This window comes from Anser brachyrhynchus (assembly GCF_964034855.1).
Source record: "Anser brachyrhynchus genome assembly, chromosome: 4".
Lineage (NCBI taxonomy): Eukaryota > Metazoa > Chordata > Aves > Anseriformes > Anatidae > Anser > Anser brachyrhynchus.
Genome location: NC_137698.1, coordinates 15,981,728 through 16,002,488, shown reverse-complemented (window position 1 = coordinate 16,002,488; position 20,761 = coordinate 15,981,728). Strand labels below are relative to the sequence as shown.

Genomic DNA, 20,761 nt, shown 5'->3' with positions numbered 1-20,761 from the left:
CATGACTCTCCTTCTGCATGGTATGGCTCCACACTGAGCAGTCTGAGTCTGCTGCATGTGGAGAGGTTTCAGTCCCCTTACAAACAAGTTTTCCTTTGGAGCTTCATCCTGCTCCACTGCATGCAGCAGTGTAAAACCAGGAGCAGTCCTGTGGCAGGAGGTGTTACAGTCTTTGAACTCATGGAGGTAGGGGAACCATGGCAAAAATGTTGATTTCTTATTGGCAGTCTCACTGGTCAGACATTCATTCAGACCAGTTTCAGTGCCAGAAGGAGTTGTCGCTACCTAAGCTGCAGAATGATCAGGATCTGGTTGTCAGTATTTTTAAAAATATTGTAGAGTAAAAGGGAGAGCCTTTCGGGCTGCCTCAGTCTCTGCAGTATGTCTTCCCGCTCTGTTGCTCTCCTCCTACAGCTCAGTTTTGTTTCACCCTCTGCCCTCAATCTTTTCCCATCTCTGTTTTTCATTACTGTGTCTGTTTAGCTTTGGCAAACTACATGTGCTACTCTGGCAAAATACCTTTTATTAGATAAACTCGTAGAGGTGGGGAAAAGATAGAGAAGCTTTCAAGTTCCCAAGCTTTCCTTCAGGTCTTTGTAGTATAATGCTGATAATTAGCAGGAGGATAAACAGGGCTGCTTCTAGATGTAAAAGACCTACACGAAACCTCATAGGCCCTTGCTTTTCTGCACTCCCATTCTCTAGCTCCTTTTTTCCCCTTTCCTCAGCATCTTCCAGGCGTCACACACAGCCTGCTTTGTGAAGCTGCACCTTACCCATGGAGGAGTTCCGTGGGATGGCTTGGTCCATGCCCGAGGGGAGGCCCAGCCTGAGCTGCTGTTTTGTGGCTCGCTGCGAGCCTTCCCCTGCAGCACACGCCACAGGCTGGCTGCATGTGATCGGGCTGGGGCGGGCGACGCAGGCGCTCCCCGACTTGTTTATTGCTGAAGGAGGCAGGCTGCTCCTTCCAGCGCTGCGTGGTTCTGTTGCTCCTGCCTCGCTTGGTTTGCCCGCTTCTGACGTGTCCGAACAGGATTCGACTGTGCTGCGCTCTGCCTGGCGGAAGAAATAGATTCTTTAATCCTTGCTTGGCTGCTGCTGCTGCTGTACCAGGCTGTCGGCGGTGGGTGGGGAAAGAGAGGAGGCGCATGGGAGGAGAGGGAGAAGGGAGGGATGTTGCGAACATACTGCATGCTAGAGCCACAGAATGAATACCAGATTAGTATGTAGCACAACATCCAAAATGCTCTAAAATGAAGTGCATGGCTCAGTGTTTTATAAAATGGGCTACTGGGGAGAAAGGCTGGAAGGGAACCATCCCTGACAGGCAGGGAAAAAAGTCTAAGAGTGGCAGAGAGGAGGTGGGACAGCTAAATACAGTCTCATCCTGCATGGTTAAGCTTCAAACAGTTCATAGGTTTGACCCATATAAATTGCAAACCCAGTTAGTGCAGACATAGTTTCTGTACCTAAAATGCAGTAGTGCTTGTCTTTTTAAATCCTGGAAGTTATATTTGCAATATATAAAATAATTCATTCTGAAGTGCACACTGCTTGCCTGCCAAGCCCCAAAGAACACTTGAATATTATCCGGTCTTGGACACATTAACAGTTTTTTATCTTTAACGTCTCAGATCCTCCTCCTTGTGTCCCTAATCGGGGAGTATTATTTTCCTCTGCAGACTTTTTAGAGTTGGAGAGGCTTCTCAGGCTAACTCTGGCCTATTTTAGGTAAGGCACTTCACAACTGCCCATTCCCATCCCCTCTGTTCAAGCCCTAGGCTATCGAGTAGATTGATGTGAAAGAGACTCTCCAAATCAAGCTGAAAGTGTAGCCTGACCAAAAAGTTCCTAGGAGGTAGGGATGCTAAGAGCAGTAGATACACTATAGTTTCTGTAGGGGAGGTGGGAAATGGTTGATTTCTAAGAAGAATAATTTCATGGGCCTTCCCAGTTTGCTTTAAGTTAGAAAGACGGAACCAGAGTGATACAGCCTGTCATGAAGCTGCATTAATTAGATCTAGTGCAGCCAGGATAGCATCTAGGATCTGAAATGAGCAAAGAACATCACAGCACAGGCTCTTGCAGAATAATTCACCTTTGCGTCTTGGGATTTAAAATTTACTCCGGAGGCAAAGCAATGTAGAAGTCAACAAACTCTTGATTGAATGTGGACTGATGAAATATGGTCTATTTCACCTCCGTCCTATGCTGAAAGGATCACACCATGAGAAGACGACCTGCCACTGCTGTTTTCTGGATTGCTGAAGATTGATATGCGTCTCATTGCGAACCTAAGCCTGCCAGTTCTGCAGAATTGTGGTTCTTGTTTGGAAAATGGTCCTGGCCATGCACTGAATTATGGTTATGACATGTGCTTCAGGGTGATTAAGATCTGACTCCCTTACTAGGCCAGCAGGTAGCATTTGATGTTTCTTGCCAATTCGACTTGTTTGTCAGCAATCCTGAGCTTTTTGTTGCTCGTTTGTAGCTCGTCTGTTTTGTTGCTTAGACAGTACCAGCAGTTCAGGGCAAAAAAAAAATCAGTTGAATTTCTGCTGCATCCAGGATTGCTACCTCACAATTAAAGGAGAAGAGCTAAAACGAGGCTTGTTCTGTTGTTGTGTCACACATAAGCCCAGAAGCCCTATTGCAAAGTACGTGGACACCAGCAGAAAGATTCTGGTAGGTTCTTAGGTCAGGTTAATGAGACTTAGGTGAAGCCTACATCTTATTTTGCCTGGGAGCAAATTTTGCCTGCAGCAAAGAGGCAAAAGCCTTATATATAGTGTCTCTAAATCCTTCTGTACTGTCTGAAATTGTTCTCTTTCCTTGGAGGTATTTCAAGACAAGGTAAAAATATGAAGTGCAATTAGGGCGTGGGGTGGCATTTTTGGAAGTACCCTGTGAGGTCTAATTCAGCTCACGTAGACACAAAGGGGAGTTGTGTTGCTGACAGCAGCAGCAGCAAAAACGGACCAACTGCCAGCGATCTGAAAATCCTACCCTTCGTGTGCTTAGAGCAGTAGAATGGCCACAAGTTGCAATTAATGTCATTTGTACATGTTTAACTTGCTTACAGAGCAAACTTTCTTGTTTCTCAGAGAATACAGGCCAAGAGTGCGTGTTCAGTTTTTGGACAATGGCACCAAAGTATCTGCTCTGAATCCAAAGACATACGTATTTGAGCCTCAGAAGTCAGTTGGAGACCCTGAAGTGGATCTCATCAGAACAATTAATGTTCCTGCAGTGGTGAGTTTTCCTCCGTTTCTGCTTGGAAATCATCCTAACTCACTTTACACCTACAGCTTGTCACTCCGTACTGTCTCTCCCTTTGTGGTAGATAAAGGTGATTGAAGAACTAGAGAGGTAGCTTATGTCTGAGGCAGATACTGCATTCAGTTTTGGTGTGGAATGTTGTGGGATTTTTTTTTATTATGTTCTTCCTTCCCCATAGACCTCTGAGTGTTAGTACCACATTCCTGCGCTGAGAGCTGACACACTTAAGAGATGAGCTTAAGATGAGCTTAAGATCAGGCTTGTTGGGTTTTCGTGACCAAGTGAAATTAGGGAGTTAGTGATCTCAAATACGTGGGAGGAACTCAGACATTTGAAAGAGAAGGCTTGGAATATTTGTTTGGTTGGGGTTATTTTAGTCAAAATGGCAGAAATTGCCTCCAGCCCTGCATCACAAACTGAAGGAAAAAAAAAAAAGGTAGTAGAAGGGTTTCAGATAACAAAGAATGAAAAGGTGCTGCGAGAATAAAGTTACAATTAAGACAGGCACCCCTGATCTGTATTAGGTGAGACAACCTTGCAAAGGCAGTCTCATTCTGGTGATGAGAGGCAGACCATTATTTTTGGTCTCGCACAGGGGTAGCATGAGAACAGGCAGGTACAAAGCTGTCATACCTTGCAAAGAAAATGAGACAGTACCAAAATACTTGCTGGTTGTGTAACTAAGCCTTTACTCCCCATACTAGTTTAATTGACTTCAATTACAGGGTGCATTCAATTTTGCCTGGCATTTCTAACAATGTCTGTCTGATTTTATGAATGAATACATAAATTCTCTCTATATGGCATTAGATAGAACGCAGTTTACTACGAGTTGCAAACAATACAGTCACTGTATTTACAGTTCCTCCCAGGCATTTGAGTGGTAGCAAGTATTATCTCTCGTTCAGATTTTTGACTGTGATGTACTGTAACAGGCTGTACTAGAAGAACTACAGCTTGGCTCACCCAAGGAATATTTTTTTTTCTTTTGTTTTTGCCTTTTTTTTAAATACATGTTGTAAAATTACTACGAAGGGAATAAATTCTGGTATTGTTTGCATTTTAGAGAAATGCCCATCTTTACAGGCTTTGCTTTTCAAAATGTAAACAATAATTTCCTAAGGCTGAAATTCAAAGCGCATCTCCAGCTGTAATACACCTGTGAAATTCAAGCTGCTTAGAAAGCAGTTTTGCACGTTTCACTTTAAATGCATTCTTAAGCCTACAGAATTCAGTCGCACAGAACCAAACTGATTGTGTGCCCATGCTTAGCTGAACAGGAGTCTGCAGGAGCACATCCCTGGAGGAGAATAGCTGAAGAACCTGTTAGCCAGCACATTACTAGCCGCAAGTGGAAATAGTGAAACTGAAAATACAATTCAAATGTGTGCAATGCTGAAATGTGTGTGTCTGTGTTTGTATGCAGCTGTAATTATTTATTCTACATGAAATCTGACCATTTTTCCCTGATTCTAATCCCCTGACAGACTGCAATGGAGTGGACCAGGGCAACCTCTCTTCAGTTTGCCACAGAGGTGCTGTTGCTCCTATACCAAGAATCCCTGTTTACAGTTCGCACAGTGCATGAATTACTGTGGGGCTACAAGGACAGGCTGCTGTCAACCATTCATCTTCTGCATCCCGAGATCGATCCAGTGTTTGGTTTCTTTAATAAGGTAACTGGCGTAAGAGACTTTCGGATGCTTTAAATTAGGGGTGATGTCATTCCTACAGAGTTGGGACTGTCATCACCCGCCAGTGGAGAAGGTTGCTCCCAGGCTGAGGCCAGGAGGCAGGCTGCAGAGCAAAAGGATGTTCCCTGTTCAATTTGGCTGTGCTTACGCACTGGCCTGTGGCACAGCTGCGAGTGTTTTATCTCACTTCCCTTTGTCAAATACACATAAGCTTTCCAAGAGTGGATGTAAACAATTCCACTGTTGATTGTGCTCACTTTGAATAACATGGCCTTTTTGGCACCACTTGTGCAAACTATCAGAAAATTTCCTGACCAATTTCCTTCGCAGTAATTAATTGAGATCACATTAGTTCTGTGCTGTAGCCATTCCTGGCTTCCACAGTGTCTCTGTAAGTCACCTTGGACCGGGAGGACTCCTTGTTTCTCAAAAATATCTACAGCACACATCTTCTGTGGGTTTATTTTGTTAAAGACTGCTTTTTCAGTGGCAAATTTCAAAGGGTTAAAAAGGCTAACCTAATGTTGCATTCCCTTCACTTGGGAGGGGTGGGAATTTAGCACAGTCATGTCCACCTCACTTATATTCAAGGTGAAGTTTAATGATTTGCACTTACCTCAGGGGAGTCCATCACTCCTGTGGTGGATTTGTAGTGATGGCAGCTCAGTCTCCTGTCACCCTGTTGTTACCAGTCAGGTGTTAAAGAACAAGTGGAGTGATTAAAAACTTACGTATCTGTTTGCAGATGAATGGAACTGATGATGGAGAATATGTTTTCCTAAGCGGGGAAAGGAACTACCTTAACTTCTCAAGGATTGTGGAATGGAAAGGAAAAGAGTAAGTTTTTCACTGTGGTTAGGCCTCTGTCAAAATCTGCCACTTTTCACATTTTTGTTGAACAAGAATGTTCACCTTTACATTCTTTACAAAAAAAAAAAAATCAATTTATTTTGTGGTTGTTGGTAGTTCTTAGCAGCTCTTAGCTCAGACCAGGCCTCCAGTATTTTGGTATGGGTCATATAATTATGAAAAGAAGACAGCCCCTGTCCCTAGAGAACAAACTGCTGTGAGCACTCACCTCTGAACCCCTGACTGCACAGGTTACCCTCCCTGACACCCCTCCCTGGATTCTTACTTGCCTGGTGCCAGTTTAAAGAGAAGACAAATGCAATTTAAACCCATTTTAATGCCCCTTGTTGTTAGCAGAGCTGAGGCAATAGGACTTAGCACTGTACAGGTCTGATTCTTGTTTGCCCAGACCATAAGCTGGCCTGACCACTGCTCAGAGGTCTTTTAACCCGTATTCTCTTTGCTTCGTTTTCTTCAGGTCATTGAATTGGTGGACAACAAAGTCATGTAACATGATCAACGGAACAGATGGGACATCCTTTCACCCACTGATTAGCAAAGATGAGAACATTTATATCTTCTCCTCTGATTTCTGCAGGTAAGAAAAGGAAAACGTCATCACTCAGACTTTACAGCAGAGCATTTATGTCCATTGATGTTGAGGTTTTATGTTAGGCTAATATTTTTCCTTCCATCGTTTTATTTAGCAGGGTTAGCATTCAGTATTCATTTGTGCTATGAAGGATGAGAGAGATAAACCAAAAAATAAAATAAATAAAGTAATAATAATAATAAAATCTGTATCAAATTAAGGATGTGTTATTTGTAAAGAAGGATAGAGTGAAAATTTGAAAGATGACTGGAAAGACAGGCTGGACTGTCTGGCAAGGCTTGTAATGAGGGGAAGAGGATTTCTATGAACCTTGCCTGAAATTTATTTGTCTCCAAAATCTTCTCTTGTTCTGCTTTTTAGAGAACCCAGATTGCCTTCTTCAGAGATGTGTGACTTGAAGCAGTGCTATTTAAAATGCAACAATATTCAGAAAAAAAGCATGGTGTTTCCTTCTTTATCTTCCTCCTGCTGGTCTCCTCCCTTCCAAGTTTCCCTGTCTGTGGAGAATGAGAATGATCTGAAATTCTCTATTTAAGTCAATACGGATGTGTGTTATGCTAAATTCAGGACTCGCCAAATTTGTGCCTCCCCTCTGTTCTGTCTTGCCCAACCGTGTGCCTTGCCTTGTCCCTCCCAGTGGCACACACCAGCACTGCCTCACACAACGCATAATAGGAACACGGGGACATGGCCGAAGCCCCAAAATGCTAAAGTCAGGTGTCAGTATCCCTGGAGCAGCACAGTTAGCACAGGATCGTCCATTTCTTGCAGCAGCAGAATGATGAGGTGTGTATGTGATGATCAAAAGCCTGTTAAATTTAACAGAAGATCATTGGAATGGGCTTCGGCCAAGGCCACAGCTTACTGTAAACTGAAGTAGATAAGTAGGCATCAACAAAGAGACATCTGCAGCAGATATTAGCATATTCTCAAGACTAACAAATCTGAGTCTGGCTTCTCTTTCTTGCAGATCTTTTTACCTGGTGTATGACAGCTCAGGAAGCGTTGCAGGCATCCCAACCTACCGCTTTGTGCCCTCTCCTATGGTGTTTGCCAACACCACCATTAACCCAGACAATGCTGGATTCTGTGTGCCTCCAGGAAACTGCCCTGGCACTGGGGTCCTCAACGTCAGCATCTGCAAGCAAGGTATGTTACCAGGCGGTGGAAGCAGACTGGGAGGACATCAGCAGCAACATATTTCTCCTTTCTGACTGAAATAAATGAGGACAGTTTGGTGAGGCCTGTAGGGATGTGACTGTACTCAGTGGAACTGGTCACCAGCAAGTGGTTGGTTAGTGTTAAACTGCAGTAATGAAGAAATGTATCTGAGGGGAGATGTTCTTGTGAGATGTCATCAGCTCCAGCAATGATATAAATCAAAGAAATCAGAAGGAAGTACCAGGATCCATACTGAACAAGTATGGGCATTTGTAGTCTGCTCTTATCCAGGTAGCTGTCACATCTGCATAGTTGGATGACCAGTGAAAAGACCAGCATGCAAGCCATGAAGCCGTGCTGATGCTGCACAAGGGAACATCTGGGTTCTTCTAAGGACTGGGCATCAGTGTTAATTTTGCAGCCCCAGAATGGACTTGCCTTTACTGTGTAAATAGCACAGTGCAAAGAGTTTTGAGGTCCTCAAAGACTTTCTCAAATCCTGTTCTTTTCTTAAATGGTGATTTTCTATGTTTTCATATTCCAGGTGCTCCCATATTTCTATCAGCTCCACATTTTTACCAGGCAGAGCAAAAGTTTATAGAGGACATAGAGGGCATGCACCCGACCAAAGAATATCATGAGACATTTGTGGACATCAATCCTGTAAGTACAGCCTTTTTTAAAGGGTCTTTTTTAAAATGCAGTCAAATCCAAGCTCATAGGTATAGGTCACCTTCTTGGATGATGTGTATCAATGTAGCCTCATTGACTTCAGCAAAGCTGTGTTATTTTATGTGGAACTATTCAAATGTGCGTGTATGGAGCAAATTTTTCTGGATAACGGGAATTAAAATGCTCTTCCTGTCATGCCTGCGCAATTAGAGATGCCAACAGGCTGGTATTGATGAAATGAAGAGGCTAAAATATTTCTGAGAAGCAGATGAGGCTACTTTTCCAGCTCACCCTGCCATCCCAGCCACTGGGGTATTGTCCTGACTGTATTTTCCCCAAGCTGAAGAAGCTGGGTATGTGGACTAAGAGAGCAGATCAATACTCAGTGGATGCTGGACTCAATTTTGATAGCATGGAGCCATGGAAGGAGAGATGCAGAAGCATGGTGATTATGTCTTTCATGGAAGTTTGTGGGGTTTTTGGTAATCTCACTGTGAGATGTCAGAAATAAAGGAGCTTGCAGCTGATGGTCTGTGGTTTTACACTGTACTCTAGATCCACACATCTGAAGGTAGGTCAAGGGACAGAGCAAGATCATTACCTCCCCAGTTTACAGAAAGAGAGGAGTCTGACTCATCAAGCTGCTATGGAGGAAATTGCATAGTTTCTCTCAACATCTAGTGCAGATGCTGCTTGACATCTGATTTGGTGCCAAGCTCTTTCTGTTATGCAGCTCTTTTGAAGTATTAGTGTAAAATGAGCTCTGCGACTCCTCGCTTCCATCCACCCCCACAGACTAAATTTGGCTTCTTGAGCAAGGAACATTATTTCTGTGCACCCATTTGCAACCTTTACTATAGCAGTGGCAATACTGTGAGAAGTGTTTCGTTCTCATCACCTTTGTGACCGTATGCTCCCATTCATTGTGGCCGGTATCTCTCAGTCACCCTTCAAACAGAAAGGTTTCTTTTGTGTGAGATTGCAGGGTCTTCGCACAGTATTCAGAGACCAGAACAAGCAGCAGTAGGTGATAGCCTTTTTCAAAACTACAGCTAGATCTGAAAGAAGGGGGATCACTCTGTAGCTTAAGTGTGGGTTACCCTGTTTCTGTTGTAGCCTCTTCACATCTACTTAATTCAGAGGCAGACTGAAATCTGGGCATATGAGATACAAGAGTATCTTGCAAGATTACCTTCCCTTGGTGAAGGGAAATAAATAATAACCCTAAGTGGGTCTTATATTGCCTTGTCAAGTCCACACCAGTGTAACTGTTACATTGTATTCTCCTAATGCCTATTATTTCATGCTTACTCTTTAAAAATAATAACATTAATAATAATTCACTGCTTTCTTCTATTCCCCAGCTGACAGGGCTTGTCCTTCGAGCAGCCAAGCGGATGCAGATCAATGTTCATGTCAGAAAACTACCTGAATTTTTGTAAGTGCTGCAGGGTGGATATCTCAGACCTGATTTAATATTCAAAGTGAAGTTGTCTGCAGTGTTCAGATGGAATATTGGTTGGAGAGAGAAAGTGAGAGAGAGAAATCTAGTCAAATCTTAATTGCAAATGGCAGTACGCTCTTCAGTCACAGACCAAGTGGCTATTGCAGTTCCTTCTGCAGAGTAAAGATAGTATTCAAGAAAAGAAGTTGCTGGAGACAAGTTACACATGATGCTTGTGGTGGCATCAGTCATATTACACTGATGCAACTCCAAGAGAGGGTCTGCCACAAGGGAGTGGGGCTAGAGCTCGGAGAGCTGCTGCTCACTGCAGCGAGGACATGCCATCCTATTCTTCACAGCTTTTAGAAAAAAATACTGCAGATGCCATCACTTCTCAGCAGTATCCACGTGAAAACCAAATGAAAAGGAATAACCCCTTCAAAGTAGAAGATCAAGTGGTGTGTCTCAAAACAGCCAGCAAGTCCTACCCAAAACTCAGGAGGGAGGGCTTAGGTCAGGCAGAGAGAAAGACCTTGCCTTGGTGACTGCGTTGGTATGATAACAAGAAACCTTTGTCCTGAGACTCAGGCAGTCCTTACAGCAATCCTTGCTACTCAGCTTATTGGCACAGCTTTGCCACATATTATAACTAAAAAAGAAGTGTTTTAATTACCCCAATCCCTATGGGATGGTCAGTGTTTCTTCACCTTGTTTTCTAGTGGCCAGGAGCTGTTGCATTAAAACAACTTAGGAGCAAGCTGTTATTTCATGTGTGCCAAACTATTTTTATTTTTTTTTACTGTTCTGTGCATGTTGTGTGGACAATAGTTTCTGTGTTTTACAAGTATGAGTAACCTTCAACATCGGCTTAGCTTAGCATTCCTTTTGACTGGCACAAATCTGTCATTCAGTAAGTTATTAATGAGCCTCTTATGGATCCCTTTTTTTTTTTCTTTCGCCACCAAATCCCAAAACAGAAATTATTTAGCATTTTGAAGATTGAGATTGTTCTGCTCGAGTGGGGAGGTGAAAATCAAGTCCAGAGTTTCTCTGAGGACAGTTTCCTTGTTCATTGTTCTATTATAATCTGTCTTCAGAACCCTCAAGTTGAAAAGTGGGAAAAACATAATATCTTGTTGTTGTTTTTTTACACAGTGAAACAGGCAACATCCGAACACTAATCTTCCCAGTGATGTATCTAAATGAGGTAAATATGTTATTTCTTTGCAGCATTGTGGCATGTTTATTCTTGCTAAAATACCGTCTTTGAGCTAGCCAGGAAAGAAATGCATGTTTTCCTGTTGCTTTGTATAGTGATAGGTAGGAAGCTGTTGTTGTTTCTTACTAATACCCTCTTATTGTTTGTTGACCGTTGCATTAAGTTTAGTTCTGGAAAACACTGTCAGATAGGCTTTGTAATTGCAGAGTACTTGCCACGAGGAAGAGGCAGAAGGCTTGCAGGATCACATCTTTTTGTGTGGAGACTTCTATGAATGCAGTAGTAGCACAGTCTGTGCTGTAGTTGGATCACTGCCTTCACTGGATTCAGGAAACACTAGCTTTGATGATTCATGCCATTACTCCAGGTCTATATTATTGCTTTCCTAAACTGAGCATTCAGAGTCACTACTTCCTTTAGAAATGCAGAGCAGATTATCCCTCCGGCTACAGAAGGAGAGCTAAGGATTCTTAGAGGGAAGGTATATCAAGAAGCAATGAAGCAGAGGTGGAGAACTGTGGAACTGTTGTTACCCTACACCTCACAAAAGTAAAATGGCCTAATATAAAGACGAACAGAAATCAGTCTTTCTTCTTTCTTCGTCTTTCTCTGCTCCAGAGTGTTCTGATTGATGAAGCATCTGCCAGCAAACTCAAGCACGTCTTGCTGGAAGCTAGTGTTGTAACTGGAATCCCCTTTGTAATCATGGCTATCGGAATTGTTTTTGGGATTGTTTTTACTGTGCTCGTGTGCAGGTCCAGGGGAATAAGTGAAGAGGTAAGTAGCATATGAATTCAACTTTGCTTACTGTGTGTTAGTCTGTGTTTGATTTTCTTTTGGTTGATTTTATTTCTTCAGTATCTTTTTGTACACAAACATTTTTATGTGTTGTTTTTGTTTAAAATGACCTTTCTAGGGAGGGGAAGTTTTAATAGACTCAGAATAAATGCATGAAAACAAAGGAATGCAGCTAATATACGAAACGTGGTAAGGCAGGTCCTATCTTCTGTGCCTAACTCCCTTGCTGATAGTAGTAAAAAAATAAAAAATCAGCCTGTCTAGAGGACCCCGAAGGGTAAGATGTAAAAAGTTCACCGTATTTGCTGGGCATTAAATCACAGGCAATTGGACAGTGTTCTCAATAGAAACAATTGCCTTAACACCGGTTGATTATTTTTCTGAATCGCTATGCAAATTCATGACCAAAGAACAGATGACTTTTACAGACAACAGCACGCAGATAGTTTTATCCAGACAATGCTAGTTTGTACATCTATTTATGAAAAGTTCTGTCACAAAATGACATGCTGGCATTAAGGCTGTTAGTTAGCAATGCTGAAAACTCAAACTTCACCCTGACAGTTAAGGCAGTAGGGTTCAGATGAGACAAACTGGGTACTCTAGTTGGCTGTTTTCTCCCTGTAGCTGCTGTCGTCTTAGTGTGGTCTTGCTTGTATGATGTTGGCTAAGTACCTTCTTAAAACCACTTGAGAAAGCACCATTATGCCTACTTCCAGAGCTCCCAGCTGCGCTGTGTCTGTGCTTCATCTTAGTCCGTGGGACCCAGTGCTGGTTAGGGGTGTGATGGTGGTGGCAGCAGTAGCGGAGAGTCCTCAGCCTTCCTTCCTCGAGCTTTGAAGAACTGATCTCTGTCTCGCTTGCTTCACTCTTGCAGTTCTCTCTGGGCACCCAGGAAGCATTTCATGAGCAGGGGTTCTCAGGACCATACTTCAGGTTCCTTTACAGCAGATCCTCGTCCTTTTTCCTTGTTCCTTTCTTCCTTTTTCTTTTGCCCATATTTCTGGCAGGCTCAACTAGAAAATCAAAACTGTCCCATTGCCTGAGGCCCCTGTCCCAGCCATTCCTTCCCCTCCCTATGTGCTGGCTTCATACCAGCCCTCTTGCATGTTCCTGGATGCTACACAGTGATTAAAATGACCAAGTGACACCTCAATTTCATGATTTCTCTGTTACTTTTGTTGCTTTTCCTGCAGACGTAAGAGTAACTCAGCCAGTTACAGGTCTGTTTGCGATGCGCCTCCCACCAGGGTGGTTATGGTCTTTCATCATCTGGAATGTGCTACGGGGAACCGAGCAATCAGGCCTTTTCTTTGCCTGTGAATGAGCACATCTGCCATGCTGAGTCCTTGCTGAAATCCCTCTGGCTGGGGGATGTCCCTGACAGTTCAGTGAGACAGTGCCCAGAACTGAGCACACCACACCTCCAGATACACAGATTCCCTCCTCCCTTTCATCGCTTTCCCAACTTGCTCCACAGCCCTGCAAAGATGCGGCCTGAGCCTTCCCATTTATTTTGCATCCTTAATATCCTACTAATCAACGACTTTCCCCATCACTGCCTCATATCTCCCAGCTTCCAGGAGGACTGCTTTCTCTGCAGGATGTGTCTCGCTGTATTTCTTGCCCATTACCCACTGTTCACACCGTGAATCCTGCAGTGTGAGCCTTCTCTGGCCCAACTGGCATGCAAAGCATGATCTTGGTAGGCCTAATCCCTGCTTCACCTCACTCACTGTCCTTAGAGAAGGCAGCATCCTGCCCTCCAGTGGGAGCAAGGAGAACATTCTGGCCCTTCCACTCGCCCCAATCCTCTCCATCCCCTGGAGTAAGCAAATCTGGGACAGCTCTTTGTACCCCAGTGCCAGCCCCTGCCAAAGCTGCCGTCCACCCTCCAGCACCTCCCCAGCACAGCGGTGGTTCTCCTCCATGAAACTGCACGTAGAAGTAGGAGACGAGCTTTTTCCTTTCCTGCCTGGAGTTTCAGAAATCCAGCTTCCCCACCGTGGAAGCTCTGTGATATGCCACATTTAACTTTCCTGTGTTAAAATTTCTTTCTTGCAGAGTACTGAAGAAGAAAGGTCCCCACTCATCAGGACATAGTAGTAGATTTTCTTTAACATGTGAGCTTGGAGAATAAATTATTAGAGCTGACCTAATAGCAACTACCACTACCCACCGTTGTCCACCGTGGAGAAACAATCGTGTCAAGTGTAAGTTTTTGTGGTATAGAGATGGAAGAGAATCTGGACTGTCATCAAGGAAGGAGACTTTTCTTACCAGCTAAGTTACAACTTTAAAACTACATTTTAAAACTGCTCAAGATCCTGCTTTTTCAGCTCTGCACTCTCTTGTCCCTGCACTGACACCCATAGACGATCATAACCACTATATCAGTGAAAAGAAAAAAGGCCTGATTCATCACAGAAATGACAGGGGTAAATTTTGCAAATGGCCTTAGGAGCGTGGGCTGCAACGTACCCTTGTAAAGACACCCGTATCACCCAGGAAGACCTGTCATTTTTCCTTGATTAGGGAAGCTGAGGCGATTCCAGATAAGAAAGGGTTAAGAATGAAACTATTAAAGGAGAACAGAACATTAGGTGTAGGGCAGGAAGCAGATGTACGGACAATGTATCTCAAAATAGGACATACGGGCAATATATCTCGAACAAGACATTGGAATCCAAGATAAGAAAATAATGAGCAGAAGATTCGAAGAAAAAACAGTCCTTGCGGTTAGGAAGAAAGCTAATTCAGCAGAATCCTGACCAAGGGTGAAAAGTACACTGTGAGGAAGACTTATGGCCTTCCTCTCTGAGACCACCGACCACAGCTCGACGACCCCTGCCCAAGGCCACTGAGAGGATCTGCGCAGGCGCAGGACACAAAAAACTGATTAGCATGAGAAGCGAGAGTAGGCGGGGTTAGATAATGAATATGTATAGGCGTTAATAAAATATTAATCACTGTGATGTATAAATTTGGGACGGCTTTTCACTTCGGGATGCACGATAGGCGGAAAGATCCCCCGTGCATCCGGCGCCGTCAATAAAGAATAAATCACTTAAAGAAATTGGATTTATGATCTTTGAATCAATCTGGCACCCCAGATGGGACTTCTTCTCTGTCGGACCGCAGGACCCGCTGGGAACAGGACTCCCTAGGGTACCCCCGGGATTTCCCGGAGGGACTCCTCGACTCAACGGATCACTGCGGAGGCAGACACGGACCCCATCATTGTAAGTGATTATATTCTTTATTTTGGTTTATTTGGTTGACCGGTCAGTTGGGGTCGTCTGTAAGTCGGAAAGTAAAAGTTTTCTGCAAGACGGCATTTGGTTTTTTGGAAAGCACTCAGTTGCTGTTGGGAAACAAATAACCTTTGCATGCGAGGTTGGTATTACGTTGTGTTTAAATGTGGAACTTGACCTTGGCTATTGTCTTTGGGATTTTGATTATACTCTTTATAACGTTACTAGGATCTTGGTGTTATTGTGGAAAGCTGCCGGCTTGTATTGTGTAACAAGAAACATTCTGAACTGTAACATGGGGGGGCAGCAGAGTAGTGGGATTCCAAAGAAAAGCCCGTTGGGATGTATCTTGAGTCATTGGAAAGATATAGGGGGATCCCCCGGTGGAACTGAAAATAAGAAAACGTTGATAAAATATTGTAATCAATGGTGGCCACTTTATAAGTTGGATTGTGAGGGAAATGGCCACTGAATGGAACCTTAAATTATAATACTTTACTACAGTTAATGTTGTTTCTAAGGAGAGAAGGAAAGTGGGATGAGGTGTCATACGCAGATATGTTTTTCACTTTGAGAAACCACCTGGAATGGCAGAAGGAGTGTGGAATTAACTTAGCCCCACAGGATCCTTTGATCCTGGCAATAGAAAAGGATATGAAGAAGGAAGGGGCAGGAAAAATGAAAAGATGTTGTTCGGCGTGCAGTATCGGGCAGAGATGTTTGAAATTGAATGAGTCAGAGGAGAGAATGGAGGATTATGTCCTCCCGCCCCAGATAATAGAACGAGGCTTGGGGGCGAGCCCAGGAAACGGCAGAATAGATAAGAAAAATGAGAGTTGGGGGAATGGAGACTTTACCCCGATCACGGCTCGAACCTGAAGTAAGGTCGGGCCCATTATTCAAGCCCCGTTACGACAGGCTATGGGGGCTAACGGACCAGCTCGGATAAAAGTACCTTTCACAACTGCTGAGTTAGATTCATGGAAGGAAGCTGTGAAAGGATACCGGGATGATCCAGAATCAGTGGCCCGGAGGTTTGAGCTGATTGTAAAGAATTTAGATCCCGATTGGAAAGATATAGAGATAATGCTGGCAGCATTATCGGAAACGGAAAAGCAACTGGTAATTAAGAATGCACAAACTCAAGTACAGACCCAGGTAACGTCAGGAATTTTACCTGGAACTGTGGAGGTATATGTGCCCAGAGTGGACCCAAACTGGGACTATAATGATGAGGGTGATTATAGGTTATTAAAAAGATATCAGGAATGGATTAGGATCGCCTTGGAAAGTGCGATACCAAAGTCTGTAAACTGGTCTAGGTTATATACCATAAAACAGGGGCAAACTGAGACCCCGTCAGAATTTCTCGATTGACTAAGGACAGCAATGCAAAAATTTACAACGATAGACCCCTCTTCTGAGGAAGGTAAAGTCCAGCTAGTATCACTGTTCTTGGGTCAGTCTGCGGACGATATAAGGCGGAAGCTTCAGAAAATGAAGGAGCCGGATGTGAGAGATTTAGAAAGGCTGGTGGAAGAGGCATGGAGGGTATTTAGGAATCGAGAAGGGAATGAGAAACAAAGGCTGGGTAGGGCTATTGCTGCGGCAACTGTTGCGGCCTTACAGAGGCAAGAAGAACCTTTTCGGGGAAAAGGAAGAGGGAATGGGATAAGGGGAAGGTCAGTAAAGCCTCCCCTGAGACCGAATCAGTGTGCATATTGTAGGGAAGTGGGTCATTGGAGAAGGGAATGTCCGAAACAATGGGAGAAGAACAGGTTGATGGTAGCTAGTGTATCTCCCGACCAATGAAGTGGACCGGGGGATTCTACCCTAGCAGATCCGCTGGTTAAAATTAAGCTAGGGAAATCAGGACAGGAAGTGGAGTTTTTAATTGACACAGGAGCGACTTATTCTGTGTTAAACCAGAAATTGATACCAGAGGATGAGGATTTTGTGACGGTGATAGGAGCTACAGGCCAGCACGAGAAAGCCTTTTTCCTAAGGCCTTTAAAATATAAGTTAGGGAAACAGATGGCAATACATAGGTTTTTATATTTACCAGGATCCCCGAAGTCTTTGCTGGGGCGAGATTTACTAGAACAATTAGAAGCGGAAATTGTCTTTGAAAAAGGGAAGGTGGGGTTAAAGGTGAGAGAAGAAAAGCTGATAACCGCGCTAAGCTTAATGCTGATACAAGCAGACCCCATCGGTAAAGTACCTTCGGAGATTTTAGACCAAGTTTACCCAGGAGTCTGGGCTACTGACATCCCTGGGCGAGCCAAAAATGCAGCCCCGATAGTGGTGAGATTAAAGCCAGGGGAAAGGCCAGTTAAGATTAAGCAATATCCCCTAAGATTAGAAGACAGGAAAGGAATTAAGGGGATAGTGGATAAGTTTTTAAAACATGGACTGCTGGTTGAGTGTGAATCTGAATATAATACTCCTATACTACCAATTAAGAAGCCAGATGGGAAGAACTATAGATTAGTGCAGGATTTAAGAGCTATAAATAAGATCACTGAAGATATACACCCTGTGGTAGCCAACCCGTACACATTACTGACTAAATTAAAAGATAATTTAGTTTGGTTTACCGTACTGGATTTAAAAGATGCCTTCTTCTGCCTGACTTTAGCCCTAGAAAGTCAGAAGCTTTTTGCTTTTGAATGGGAAAAATCCAGACTCAGGACGAAAGGCTCAATTGACCTGGACCATATTGCCGCAGGGATTCAAAAACAGCCCCACGATTTTTGGGAATCAACTAGCAAAAGAGCTTGAGGTTTGGGAGGCCCCAAACACCGAAGGAGTTCTGCTGCAATACGTTGATGACCTTTTGATAGCCACTGAGAATAGGAGCAGCTGCATGCAATGGACGATAAGTCTCCTTAATTTTCTGGGTTTGAATGGGTATCGAGTCTCTCAACAGAAGGCTCAGCTGATTCAGTCACGTGTAACTTACTTGGGGTTTGAGATTTCAGGGGGACAAAGGGAGTTAGGAACAGAACGGAAAGAAACTATCTGCCGTACCCCAGAACCACAGACCATTAAGGAATTACGAACTTTTCTAGGGATGACAGGTTGGTGCCGTCTATGGATTAATAATTATGGACTAATTGTAAAACCCCTATATGACCTCATCAAGAATAACCAATCAAAATTGGTCTGGACGGGGGAAGCACGGGCTGCCTTTAAGAAGCTTAAATTGGAGTTAATACGAGCACCAGCTTTGGGTCTACCGGACTTGTCTAAACCCTTTTGGTTGTACTCCTATGAGAGACAAGGGATGGCTCTGGGGGTGCTGGCACAGAAGCTGGGCCCCTACAGGAGAGCTGTGGCCTACTTCTCTAAACAACTGGATGAAGTAAGTAAAGGTTGGCCGGGTTGCCTTCGAGCGGTGGCCGCTGTCATCATGAATATACAGGAGGCTCGGAAGTTCACTGTGGGACAGAAGATAACCGTGCTGGTATCACACACTGTCTCGGCAGTCTTGGAGCAGAAAGGGGCACACTGGTTATCCCCTCAAAGATTTTTAAAATACCAAGCAATACTGGTGGAGCAAGATGACGTAGAAATTGTGGTTACTAACATTGTGAACCCAGCTTCTTTCCTTAGTAACGCTCCTGACGAGCCAGTGGTCCACGATTGTATCGAAACTATGGAAACTGTGTATTCTAGCCGACCAGATCTCAAGGAGGAGCCCTTGGAAGACGCGGACGAATCATGGTATACTGATGGAAGCAGCTTTGTGAAACAAGGACAACGCAAAGCAGGGTATGCGGTGACGACCACTCAACAGGTAATTGAGTCGAAACCATTACCCCCTGGGACGTCTGCTCAGAAAGCAGAAATAGTTGCCCTTACGCGGGCATTGGAACTAGCAGCAGGAAAGAAAGTAAATATCTGGACAGACTCTAAGTATGCATTTGGTGTGGTGCATGCACATGGGGCTATCTGGAAGGAACGAGGATTATTAACGGCCCAAGGAAAACAAATAAAATATGCTGAGGAGATTTTGAAGTTGTTGGAAGCGGTAAAGCACCCAGAGAAGGTGGCTGTTATACATTGCCGGGGACACCAAAAAGGAACCGCTGACTTCGAGGTAGGGAACCGATTGGCTGACCAAGAAGCAAAAAGGGTGGCCGGATTGGCTGAGGCAGAAGCGCTCACTTTAATACCAGACGGTAAAATACAAACTTTAGGTGAAGGACAGGAACCTAGGTACACACAGGAAGATCAAAAGTTAATTGGGGACCTGGGAGGAAAAGCAAGGAGTGATGGATGGGTATACCTGAAAGATAATAGGGTTGTACTACCCTCTAATTTAATATGGCCTACGGTCATGGCAGAACATAATAAGACTCATTGGGGAGCAGACACCTTATATAAAAATCTGAGTCGAGTCTTGGTGGGAAGAAATCTGTATACTACGGTAAAACAAGTAACCCAGCAATGCAGTATTTGTTTGCATCATAACCCTAATACAGAAAATAGGGTAAAGTTCGGAATAATCAGTAAAGGAAACTATCCAGGACAACAATGGCAGATAGATTTTTCAGAACTGCCAAGAAAAGGGGGGTATCGATACTTGTTGGTTTTGACAGATACTTTTTCCGGGTGGCCGGAGGCTTTTCCCTGTCGAACCAACAAGGCAAGAGAAGTGGTTAAGGTTTTACTGAATGAGATAATACCGCGTTTCGGAATTCCGGCAGCAATGTCCTCAGATAGAGGCTCTCATTTTTGTGCGCAAATAGTTCAAGAAGTAAGTAAGGTCTTAGGGGTAGACTGGCAACTCCATACCCCTTACAGACCACAGGCAAGCGGACAAGTGGAAAAGATGAATCATCTAATCAAACAACAAATAGCCAAAATAGGACAAGAGACTAATTTATCATGGCCTCAGTCTCTCCCTTTGGCTTTACTTAGAATTAGAGTAAAACCACAGACAAAGGAAAATCTAAGCCCTTTTGAAATATTATACGGAAGACCCTATCAGTTTTTGTTCAGCGGGGAGGACCTGACGCAACTGGGGTCGGGATACTTGTATAATTATTTAATAGGACTCCAAAAACAGTTGGATCAAATATCTAAAGTTGTCTCAGGAACCAGGGCTAGAGGGCTGGACCAACCAATCCACCCCTTTAAACCTGGGGATTATGTGTATGTAAAAGCATTTGCAGGTCGGCCTTTGGAAGAAAAGTGGACGGGACTATACCAGGTGCTGCTGACAACACATACCGCCATCAAGATTAAGGAGCAAACGGCCTGGATCCATTATTCGAGAGTGAAGAAAGCTCCAAAAGCCCCCTGGAAAGTAACGCTGGGTGACGGTGAACTGAAACTAAAGTTCAGTCAAGCAAAATGAAGACACTATGGTCAGGAGTATTTAGTAATGTAGCTAGCAGAAATTTAGTTAACAGAATTGTTTTATTTCTGTGGCTTATAGTTGTAATTGTGATTCAAGAATTGGAAGGTGCTTCTATGATGATAGAGAATGGTGGGTGGCCTTGGTCTGAAGCCGTAACCACAGAGGATAAGAGCATTAATGGAAAGTTAGCTGTTGTGGTTATTTGGCGAACAAATGGTGATCATTTCTCAAGCGTGTTGAATTGCTAATACAGATTAACATCTCAGCAGTTCAACCAGCCTGTTCTCCTTTCTTCCCATATGTAGTAAGGAACACAGGCCAACAACAATCTGGAACACAAAACTAAAACAGCCCCTGCAATCATCCTTACTGGCATTGGGAACTAGCCAATGGCAAGTTTCAAAGGTGTT

General features: G+C 43.8%; 1 protein-coding gene across 1 annotated transcript in view; it reads left to right on the top strand.

Moving 5' to 3' along the window:
• Positions 1-20,761, top strand: part of SCARB2 (scavenger receptor class B member 2) — a 30,889-nt gene that overhangs the window by 7,532 nt on the left and 2,596 nt on the right. Inside the window, exons 3-12 of the mRNA XM_080589233.1 lie at positions 3,105-3,252; positions 4,767-4,955; positions 5,719-5,810; positions 6,301-6,420; positions 7,406-7,584; positions 8,141-8,259; positions 9,633-9,706; positions 10,868-10,919; positions 11,550-11,708; positions 13,794-14,268. Coding sequence (XP_080445359.1) covers positions 3,105-3,252; positions 4,767-4,955; positions 5,719-5,810; positions 6,301-6,420; positions 7,406-7,584; positions 8,141-8,259; positions 9,633-9,706; positions 10,868-10,919; positions 11,550-11,708; positions 13,794-13,832 — 1,171 coding nt within the window. The 3' untranslated portion in view covers positions 13,833-14,268. The remainder of the gene's footprint in view (positions 1-3,104; positions 3,253-4,766; positions 4,956-5,718; positions 5,811-6,300; positions 6,421-7,405; positions 7,585-8,140; positions 8,260-9,632; positions 9,707-10,867; positions 10,920-11,549; positions 11,709-13,793; positions 14,269-20,761) is intronic.